Raw genomic sequence first — 10587 nt, 5'->3', positions numbered from 1 at the left:
CGGGCTGGTTCACGTGGGCCCTGAGTCACACACACGTCCTCGCGCGCTGCCCTCGCCCCGGGACTTGCGGGACCGGACGGGTTTTGTCCCGCAGTGTCCCGCGCCGCTCCCCGGGCCTGGGCACGTCTCGGCCCCTCTGCGTCTCTCGGGACCGTGACTCCGTGGTCTGTGGGACCCAGCCCCGCGCGGGTGCAGGATCTCAGGCGGCCTCGAGGGGACCCAGCGTTTGGCGCGTCCTTCCGGAATGTCCTCGAGGCCTGGCCTCCCGCGGCAGTGTCCGGGATCAGTTGGCTTCAGGGGCCATCGCATTATATCTAGATAGTGCGGATGTCATATCATCCGGTGTGCAGTTATAAATACAGCTTTGCTGAATTGCACCAGCTGCATGGCCCAAATTAACACATACTGTTGAGCTTCCTGCCCAAGGTCTGGTTTGTGGCTGGGCTGCTACCCTGGGTCTGAGTGTCGGCTGCCTGCACGCAGCCTGTTTGTCCCCAGCGTAGCAGACCACACCGGAAGGTCTCCTTGCAAAGGCTGAGTTCCGGCTGGGGTGGGACCCAGGGAGGGGCTGTAAGCTCTGGAGGAGACGCTGCCCCTCCCTGGCTTCAAGACAAGCCCCCAGGCCACACAGCATCCGGCCTGCAGACAGTTCTCACCGCTGTGCCGAGACTGCCGGTGCTGGGTCACCGTGGGCTCCGTGTCAGATTCCCGATGTCACTGTTAATGGTACTGGGGGGGAGATCCGGTCCAGTCACAGCAAGAGAGAGGTGGCCTGGTGGGAGACCTCCGGGTCCCTGGGGTGTGCCCGTGATCACGCGAGCCTGGGCGGGGCACAGCTCCGGTGTCAGGTGTTCTGCCGTCATCCCAGGAGCTGACCGGGATAGTTTAATCACCGTTGTAACGGTGTCACCAGGTGGGACTTTAAGAGATGACGAGGTCTGCTATGACCAGGGGAGTGGGTTTGTCCTGGGGGCGGGGAGTTTAAGCCCCCCTTGCCCTCCCTCTGCCTCCTGGTGCCCACCCCTGCCACGCTGTGGCACGGCACCCTCTGGGACTTCCTGTCCCTGGGACTGTGAGCAGTTACATAGACAGACTCCTGTTGTCCTTGAACCTCCCAGGCTGTGGCCCCAGAGCATGGATGCAGGCGCGGAATCCCGGGGCCTGGAGACTCCAGACAGGGCCCTGGAGGTCATCCAAGGGTGTCCTTAGGGCGCAGAAACGAGACTGGACTCGGGCCCCAGTGGTGCTGTCGGTGTATTTACCTGCTCGGCCTGGGGCCCCCCAGCCACGCCCTCCCTGGCCCTGCTCACTCAGCTTCCCGGCAACCTCAGGTGGGGGTCTGGGCTGCTGCTCATCTCTGTCCCAACAGGCAGTGACCCAGGCCCCCGGGGCCCCAGGAAGAGGCCTCATAGAGGCTGCTCATCTGTGGACAGTGGGCTCAGGTGCTGCTCGGGGTGGCGGGGCTCCGTCTTCCCCGGGGTCTTCTGCCAGGATGTAGAGAAAGCCCCCCAGGGCAGCCACGGCAGTGGTGGTCTGGTGGGCGAGGCAGCCATCTGCAGAGAAAAGCACCCCTTCGGGTGAGTGCGGGCGATGGAGACCTCGTACCGCTCAGCACGTCACCCCTCGGCCTGCTAGGCCCGGGGAGCACACGCGGCTGCACCGGCCGGCTTCTTGGGGTGTCGCTGCCCGTGACTCCTGCTTCCTCCGGGAGAGGTCTCACCGGCTCCCAGATGCCTCACACGCCCGGCTGCCGTGTCCTGTGCCAGGGGAGGGCCTTGCGGTGCCATCTGTGCCCCAACGTCCCCTTCCCCCTCCCGCCCCCACCCCGGGGCCACATCCCGTGCAGCTCCTCCCCCGGCCAGGCCTGCTGCCCGGGCTCTGCTGCTTCATCAAGCTCACACACTGAATCCTGTCTCCCCCCCCCACGAGCCCCTCTGAGACGGGCAGGCTGAGGCTCGGGCAGTGCAGCCAAGCTCCCCGCCCTGGTGGTGCCTCAGTGCGTTTCCTGATGGCCACCCCATAGGCCCCTCCATCCCGTCTGGTCAGCTAGCCAGGGCAGAAGTTTGGCCAGGAGGAAGCACAGGCAGAGTGAGGGAGACGTCAGCGAGTTTCTCCCCTCTTCGCTCGGTCTCCTCCGTGTCCAGCCTGCGCAGGGCCTGCCGCCACCCCCTCCCACCGTGTTCCCCCCCCCCAGCTTCCGCGCGGGTTAGTCTCCCCCTCTCTGCGGCTGTCAGCTCTCCCTGCACTTTGCAGGCAAGTTCCCTGTGTTCAATTCCTGCCGTTGAAGTTCCCGTGCAAGTCCTGCCTCCCTGGGGAGATGCGACCCAGGATCACCTCTGAGACTGCCCCGCCTTGCAGTGAAACGTCTGGGCTTCCTGACCCAGAGAGTTATCTCTGGACCCCAGATCAGCTCCTGAGAGGTGAGGATCAGAGGCGCCCACCCGCCCAAACACCAAGGCCCCCCAGGGACGCCAGCGGCCCTCGCTCCATGGACAGCCGCTGTGTCCAGGAGAGAGGGAGTGGACACGGCCCCAGGGCTGGGTCCTGGCTCCATGTCGCTCCCCCTCTTCATGGAGGAGCAACACAGGACCCTGCGCTGTTCTTTCTGTCTGCTCGGCCCTCCCCGGGTTTGCTGCTGGTTCTTCCCGGGTTGGCTACTATCCCTTCCACCTCCGTGGAAGGGCAGTTCCCCCTGGCCACATTCCCCACTTCCGCAGGGGAGCGGCACACCGCCGGCCGGCTCTCTTCGGGGGCTGCACGGGTTCCCTTAGATGTTCCCCATAGATGTTCCCGGTGCATGCCGTCTCTCTCCTCCTTTATAGTCCTCCTCCGCCAATCCCAACTCGGCTGCCCACACGCCGAGTACGCTGCTCTCCAATCAGGAGCAAGTCCTACAGTTAATTGGTTGAACTGGAGGCAGCTGTGCGGAAGCTGTTTACTTCTCTCCCAGCGCCATATTGTGGGAGAGCAGATGCATAGAATAAGTCTTAATTCCAGTAACAGTCTAGTCCGGTTTGCTCCCCACAGCTCCAGTCTTTGCCTTACCTGTGAATTCCTTTTCCTGCCTCTTCACTCTTCGCAGGAGGCGCTGTGGGGATTGCGGTGCTCTGGGCGCAGCCTCACCTGTAGCAGCTGGGAGACAGCGCCAGGTCGAGAGGGACTTGGAGACGTCCTCCCTGAACCTGGCCCCGCGGCCCTCTCCCCTCCCACAATTCCCGTCTTCCACTGAACGTGGAGCTGTTCCCGAGGTCTCCCGCTCCCCTCCGCGGCTCTCTCCCCACAGCCTGGCTTCGTCATCGGCTGAGGGATCCTCAGGTGGTGGCCCCAGCCTCCAGCAGCGTCAGAACCTCCTGGGCTGCCGTCCACAGCCCCCCACCCCGACCTGCCCCGCTCCCTAGGTCTGGGGGCCCGAGACGCTCCCTCCCGGACACTCGGCTGTGAAAGGAGGTGCTCTTGCTGCAAGGCTTCTGCGGCTCTGAGACCAAGTTCCTCCCCTGACTCCAGGACTCCGGGCACTGGCCATGCCATGTCCTGCTCTCATGGCTCAGGGTCACTGTCCCCAGACGGGGACTCAGGACTCAGAGAGCTGAAGTGACGTCCCCCATGTGGCTGGAAGGGGCGTGACCTCTGCTGCTTGTCAGAGGTCTTCCTCCAGGAGGCCTTCCCTGACCACTCTGCCTTCAGAACCTGCCCAGTGCCCTCACAGTCCACTGCCTCCTGCACAGCCCCCATCACCTCTCGGAATGCCCTCACTTCCTGCTTTGTTCAACTGGTTTCTGCCTCTTTCCCCTAGGCCCTGGCTCCCCTGAGTCTTGCCAGTGCAGGGTGCATTAGTGGGTGCCCAGGAAACACTGAAAGAATGGGTCTAACTCAGGTGCAGGCAAGACACCTGCAGACATGTGGCTCCGAACCCACTTCCAAGTTGTGCGTGTGTGTGTGTGCGCGCATGCACACGCGTGCTACAGATCTCCTTCTGTGCCCCTACCACCAGTACACCCTTCCCCAGCCCCCAGTTCCCAGTCCCCAGCCCCCAGCCAAGGGGTGGGGGTGGGGCAGCTGCCTCACCTGGCTTCCCGAAGCACCCTTCCTGCGGCCTCTGCCAGCTGACAATGGCCTCCAGCCACCGGTGCTTGTAGAAGTCGGAGAAGCCGGCCAGTCCACAGAACATGACTGCAAGGGAACACAGCGGACCCTCTGCAGCCCTGTCCCCCGGGCCCACCCCCGCCCCTCCTCCCGCAGGGGCTCAGCAACACCAGGAGGCAGGCAGCCAAGGCTGTGCCTTAGCGACCCGGGCCCCCTCCGCCTGTGGCCTGCGTCCCCCAGAGGGGGTCCCTCATGGTGCTCAGAAGTCAAGTCAGTGGAGGATTTGGATATCCAGGCCAGGAGTGGCCACCTGGGGGCTCTGCGTCTCTAAGGCTTTGAGGGTCTTTTTGCCAGTCTGCTAGCCAGTCAGTCTCTTCAGGGCTCCGTCCCTCAGTCAGCCATAAGCAATCACACAGCGCCAGGCAAAATACAGGATGTCCAGCTACTTCTGGGTTTCTGATAGACAGCAAATGGCAGTTTGTAGTATAAGTATATCCCATGTAGTATTTGGGATATACTTATCCTACCAGCTGGTTTGCAGCTTATGTAAAGTTCAAATTTAACGGTGCACCCTGTGTTCTTGTTTGCTTAATCTGGCAGCCTCCCTGTGTGCATGTGTGTGTCCCCCTCGCGGAAGCCCTGCTGCTTTGTCCAGAGGCCAGGACGCAGGCTCACTGTTTTCCAGGAAGAGGTCCTGGGCCGGGAAGGCGTATCCGATGGCCTCAATCCTCCGGTTCACGTCCATCATGTTGGCGCAGAGGACGTTGAGGTACTGCTGGCTGTGGTGGAATGGCCCGTCCGTGCAGCCCATCTGGGGTGACAAACCCCGAATGCTCATGCCGGGGCAGGGCAGTGCTGGGCGGTTCTCGCCTCCTTCACCTCCCTGCCCCACCGGCCTGCTCAAGGCTCGGTCAGAAGGGTCAGAGAGGGCTGGCACTCGGGAGCTGTGTGACCTTGGCCTGCTAGGAGCCATTGTGAGCCTCAGGGTCTTTCTCCAGGTAGGGCAAGGCCAGGGGGTGGGGCTGCACTGCAGGGGCTCCCCGTGGGTGGACGATGCAGTGGCCAGGCGCCCAGGACCACGGTGGGCGGCCCCTCAGCCAGGCGCCCTCACTGCACTCACTCTGGACTAAGCAAAGTGTGGGCCGTGGCCCAGGCTGCTCCCTGCCCCGCGCTGGGAGAGAACAGGATCTAGAAAACTTCCGTAGCGATGGTCAGAGTAACTTGCCCCTGTGGACGCTAACAGTGTCCTCACTAACTTATCTCCTCATTGCTTGTTATATTGTTTATACAAATACTGGTCACAGCTTGTAGAGAGATAATAATAAAAACCCCGTCCCACAAAAACAGCCAGGTCTTGCGTGCCGGTGTTGTGGTGCAGCAGGTTAAGCTGCCAACTACAGTGCCAGTATCCCCAGTGGGTGCTGGTTCGAGTCCCAGCTGCTCCACTTCCCATCTAGCTCCTTGCTAATATGCCTGGGAAAGCAGTGGAAGATGGCTCAACTGCTTGGGCCCCTGCACCCACATGGGAGACCTGGAAGAAGCTCCTGGCTTTGGATGGGTCCATCTCCCATCTCCAGCCATTGCAGCCATTTGGGGAATGAGCCAGCAGATGGAAAACCTCTCTCTCTCTCCCTCCCTCTCTCGCTCCCTCCTCCCCTGTAACTCTGCCTTTCAAATAGATAAAATAAATCTAAAAACAAAACAAAAAAGCAAGCAAAACAAACCAGTGAGTTCTTTCTCAGATACAAATTTCCAGGCACCAAATAACCTTTTATGAGAAGCAGTTATGAGCCCCACCTTATATAGAATATATATTCTATATAAGAATATTTATTTATTTTATTTTATTTTTGACAGGCAGAGTGGACAGTGAGAGAGAGAGAGACAGAGAGAAAGGTCTTCCTTCCATTGGTTCACCCCCCAAATGGCCGCCACAGCCGGCGCTGCGCCGATCCAAAGCCAGGAGCCAGGTGCTTCTCCTGGTCTCCCATGTGGGTGCAGGGCCCAAGCACTTGGGCCATCCTCTACTGCCTTCCCGGGCCACAGAGGAGAGCTGGACTGGAAGAGGAGTAACCGGGACAGAATCCAGCACCCTGACTGGTACAGATCCTGGGGTACTGTTGCCGCAGGTGGAGGACTAGCCAGGGGAGCCGTGGCGCCGGCCTCTATATAAGAATATAGAAAATAGCCAGCGCTGCGACTCACTAGGCTAATCCTCCACCTTGCGGTGCCGGCACACCGGGTTCTAGTCCCGGTCAGGGCGCCGGATTCTGTCCCAGTTGCCCCTCTTCCAGGCCAGCTCTCTGCTGTGGCCAGGGAGTGCAGTGGAGGATGGCCCAAGTGCTTGGGCCCTGCACCCCGTGGGAGACCAGGATAAGTACCTGGCTCCTGCCATCGGATCAGCGCGGTGCACCGGCCACAGTGCGCCGGCCGCAGCGGCCATTGGAGGGTAAACCAACGGCAAAGGAAGACCTTTCTCTCTGTCTCTCTCTCACTGTCCACTCTGCCTGTCAAAAAAAAAAAAAAAAAGAATATAGAATATATATTCTTATATTCTAAAACATTATAATTGTTCCTATTATCGTCCTGGAGGAGCGGTGGGCCTGGGGTGGGGGCCCTCCCTGCCAGGTTTTCCTCCCGGGTGCTGGAGGTGGGGGTTCCCGGTGTGCAACAGGGCAGTGCACTTCTGCAGAAGGGAGCAGCCAGACCCAGGCGGCCAGCACTCTGACGCCCAAGGCCGGGAGCGGGCGGTGGTGGCTTAAGTTTCTGTGTAACTGGGGTGAAACCTCTGCCGGCCGGCGCATCCGTGGTTAGGACGGGCCCCTGAGCAGGACATCCTGGCGGTCTGAACTCTGTGAGCTGGAGGGTGCAGCTAAGACACGGCCACTGTGAAAGAAAAGACTCAGCTCTCCCACACGGGGGCCCCCTCCGCCAGACCTGACCCAGCAGCCTCACCTCCTGCCCCACGGCCACCAGGGAGCACTGTGCAAGCAGGACTCAGGAGACCCTCCCTGCCTGCCTTTAAACAAACAAGTGACCAGAGAGCCTCCGGCCCTCCCCCACGGCCGACTTGCTCACCATCCTGGCCCAGAGGAAGACGAGCATCTGGTGGGACAGGCAGTAGCCCGAGCAGCCCGGCCTCGTCATGAGGGTCCTGCATGAGTCCGAGAGCCTGCAGGGCGGGGCGCCGTCCGTCCTGGGGGAAGAGGCCACGGGCTCTGAGATGGGCCCCAGCCCCACCCCGGCAAGGCTCCCAGCTGGGCACAGGGGATGCTGAGGCAAACACAGGTGTCCCGTGTGTTGACTTGCTAAAGCTGGCACCCCAGCACAGGGAGGCAGGCTGGGGCTGTCCTGGGCTGGGGGAGACCCCAGAGGCCCCCAAATGCCCTGACCACCGGGTCCTGGTCCCTCCTGCTGCCGCATGGTAGGAGGATAAGACGCTGGGTTCAGCCTGCCATCCCGGAGCCACAGCCTCGGGAGACAGAACCATAAAGCAGACGGACATGATCTGCGGCTCCAGGAGGACCCAGAGCGCCGCCCCTGAGGTGGGCTCAGCTGGAGGTGTGCTGGGGCAATAGGAGACGCGGAGGCTGCAAAGCTCTGCTCAGGGCTGGGACAGCAGGGTGGCGGGGGTGGGGGTGGGGGACTGGACAGTGAGGGCGACTGAGGAGTGGGGAAGCCGGGGGCCCACCCCGTGCCCAGCAGCTGCACCAGGCATCGGTCGCTGCTGCCCTCCGAGAACAAGTCCTGGGGCTCCCACGTGCTGTACACCAGGGAGGCGTTGGTGCGGGTCCACGTGTGGGGCAGCTTCCAAAACCCAGGCTGGACGGCTGGCCGGAACTCTGGCAGGGAGGAGAGGGGTGTGTGTGCCCAGCCCCTGCCTGCCAGCCCCCTTCCCCAACTCCCCTGCCCCACGCAGACCTCGCTCGCCCCAGCCAGTGGCCACGCTGTTGGGATGGGCTCGGGCTTTGACTGGATCTGCCCTCTTAGGTCAGGCTGGGGATGCAGCTCTGACAAAACGGAGCCAGCCCGGGGACATCTGCAGGTGTCAGGGACCTGGCCTGGGTGCAGCTGGGCTGCTGCTGGAGTGTGGACTGGCCACCATCTACCCGCCCACCCACCCCAGCCTCTTGTGTGAGCCTGGGAGCCAGTGCCATACCAGCCGTGGGGCTGGGCACCCCCATGTCCCCTGCCCCTCCACCAGGCTCACGGGGCGGGGACTTTGAGGAGTCACTCAAGGCCCGTGGGAAGAGGCAGGGCACAGAAGAGATGCCGGCACAACACTAATGCTTGCCAGGCAAAGTCTGCTTGCCTTCCAGAAATCCCACCCTCAGCGACAGCCCTGCCCCTCTCCTCCTGTTGGGGAGGTAGGTGTCTGGCCTGGGTGTGAGCTGAGCAGAGGGGAGACGCACTGCCCGCCTCCTGCCAGCTCTGTGTGTATGGGGAGGGCAGTCTGTGACTTGCTCCAGGTGGTGGCAACAGCTCTGGGTCCACCTGACCACAGGCTTGTGGGGTCTGCATGGGGCTACCCAGCCCACCCGGCCACATGCTGGCCCTTTACCTCGTAGGTACTGGGGGTCACTCAGCTGGAGGTAGCGAAGGGATCTGGGGAGCAGGGCCTCCAGCTTCTCCACCAGCTTCCCTGCGCGCAGGCTCAGCGGCTGCAGTGGGGGGTCCTGGGCCCACTCCTCCTGGACGCCTTTGAGCTGCACTGGGAGAGAGCAGAGCGGCTCACTCCCCAGGGGACACACTGCGGGCAGGGGAGACTGAGCTGACCGGAAGTGATGGGTTTGCGAGTGCAGCGAGGAGGGTCAGCTGCATTCCTGGCGGTCCTCACGGCCTCCACACCTGACTCTCACACCTTCTTATGGGGGAGCAGAGTCAGTCACCTTCCTGCTGTCTCTCTCGCTCCTCTGTGCAATGGGGAAAGCAGTGGTCCTTACTGCTCAGAGGTGGAGTGGTAAGGGTTAAGTGAGGAAAGTGGGCATTTAACGAAGTTTAATCATTAGCATTAATTAAGGAGACCTCCTGTCCACGAGGGGAAACGAGGGAAGGATTCCGACGGCAGGGTGGACTGCTGTGCACGGTTGAGCAGGTTGCACACTGATGTGGCTTTGCGGAGGGCGGCCCTGGGTGATGGTGATCGCTGCTGATGCCTGCGGGACCCAGGGAAGGACAACCCGAGGCTGCCTCTTGAGCCCTTCCAGTCCTGGCCTGAAGGGGAGGGGTGGGACCCTGGGGCTCTCCAACAGCGGGCAGGTCACGGGGAGGCCCCATGCTGGAGGAGGGACTGTCCCCCAGGTCCCGCCTCCTGCTCAGGAGCCCTGGGTGGACAGAAACCCACAGTGGAGAGGCAGAGAGGAGACTTCTGGGAGGGGGCTGGGGTCAGCCGGATCCCGGGATGACTCCCAGCCCAAGGCCTTTGCCAAATCGGTCAGGTGGAGTGTGGGGAGAGCTCAGGCCACACCCACACGGTGCTTGCCTTGGCCTCTCGCCACCTCCCTGCTCACAGATCTTATGTCTCCCAAAGCCAAACAAACACTCAGCTGTTTTCTCAGGACCTCCAGGAGGCTTTGGACAGAAGCAAGAGAAGCGGGAGTAGGACCCAGATCATGTGGGCCCCCTCCCTGGAGGGGGTGGCCCCTGGCCTGAGCCCCATTACTAGGGCCTCCCCGAGAGGCTGTCAGGTACGTCAATTCCTCCCCAGAAAGAAGTTCCCATGCACCTTCCTGTCTCTCAGACTGCAGTACAGCCTGTGGGTCCCAGACACACAGCAAGGGTGAGCCCTCCACAGGGAGGCAGGCCACTCCCGTGCCGCGAGGTGGCCGGCTCCCAGGGCTGAGGGCAGCGCAGGTGGCAGAGCTGAGAACGGCTTCCCCAGGGGCCCCAGGCCTCACCCACCTGCCAGCACCCGGAACCCCACCACGCCATCCAGGTTGATCTCCGGCAGTCGCTTCTCCAGGAAGACGGTGGCTCTCTCCAGTGCAGACAGGATCAGGCCGGCGACGGCGGCTTTGCCTGCTGCGGTGCCTGGCGGGGGCAGTGCAGAGGGCCACAGCGGCTGCAGGGCTGACAGCAAGAGCAGCAGCAGCAGCCCCCGCCTGGCCATGGCTGGCCGCTCACATCCTGTAGCACCCTGCAGGGCCGGCCGGCCAGGTGGCACCCACACACCCTCCTCCCGCCTCCTCCCCCGCCCCGCCCCCGCAGGCAGGGCTGTCCCAGCAGCTGGGGGTAGGGATGCGGTGGCCTGGGCAGACCGCTCCCGGCAAAAAGTGAAGTGATTTCTTTTGCTCATTTGTGTTTATGACACGTGTCTGTGGGTTACAAGCAGCGGACCTGATCCATGCGATGCCGTCACTCACACGGCTGCTTCAGGCTCAGCCCAGACAGCGCTGTCGGAAAATCCCCGTGCACGTCTGTGGTGGAATGAGAAGGCCATGCCAAGGTGGCCACTGGCAAGCCAGTGTCAGTTACTCAGGAATGGCTTTTTTTATTTTTTTGACA

General features: G+C 62.2%; 1 protein-coding gene across 14 annotated transcripts; it reads right to left on the bottom strand.

Moving 5' to 3' along the window:
- Positions 1 to 1230: 1230 nt before the first annotated feature.
- Positions 1231 to 10256, bottom strand: C19H16orf89 (chromosome 19 C16orf89 homolog). Of its 14 annotated transcripts, none has more exons than XR_016225973.1 (8): positions 9985 to 10256; positions 8645 to 8833; positions 7795 to 7925; positions 7162 to 7279; positions 4759 to 4894; positions 4066 to 4170; positions 3046 to 3132; positions 1231 to 1553 (listed from the first exon to the last, which is right to left on the bottom strand). XR_016225973.1 is itself a non-coding variant. In XM_070063981.2 (8 exons), exons 1-8 carry the CDS (start codon positions 10190 to 10192, stop codon positions 1420 to 1422), a joined length of 1104 nt encoding a protein of 367 aa, XP_069920082.2. In that variant the 5' UTR covers positions 10193 to 10253; the 3' UTR covers positions 1231 to 1419. The 14 variants fall into 14 exon arrangements, 12 of the variants coding, with proteins under 12 accessions (XP_069920082.2, XP_069920081.2, XP_008250565.4 ...); XR_016225974.1 differs by having other exon boundaries at positions 7162 to 7255; XM_070063981.2 differs by having other exon boundaries at positions 7162 to 7255; positions 7775 to 7925; positions 9985 to 10253.
- Between the last annotated feature and the right edge of the window lie 331 nt (positions 10257 to 10587).

Source organism: Oryctolagus cuniculus, chromosome 19 (genome assembly GCF_051225735.1).
Source record: "Oryctolagus cuniculus isolate XC-2025 breed Fujian yellow rabbit chromosome 19, ASM5122573v1, whole genome shotgun sequence".
In the NCBI taxonomy this organism is placed as follows: domain Eukaryota; kingdom Metazoa; phylum Chordata; class Mammalia; order Lagomorpha; family Leporidae; genus Oryctolagus; species Oryctolagus cuniculus.
The sequence above is the reverse complement of the archived record's forward strand: the minus strand, read 5'-3'. Positions and strand labels throughout refer to the sequence as shown.

Excerpts from the sequence above, each read along its gene's own strand:
- C19H16orf89 (XM_070063980.2), bottom strand. The coding sequence starts at position 10,192 with ATGGCCAGGCGGGGGCTGCTGCTGCTGCTCTTGCTGTCAGCCCTGCAG. Across the intron at positions 7,280-7,774 it reads GTGCAGCTGCTGGGCACGGG|GACGGACGGCGCCCCGCCCT; the intron begins GTGGGCCCCCGG and ends CTCTTCCCCCAG. Across the intron at positions 4,171-4,758 it reads GGACCTCTTCCTGGAAAACA|TCATGTTCTGTGGACTGGCC; the intron begins GTGAGCCTGCGT and ends GTTCCCTTGCAG.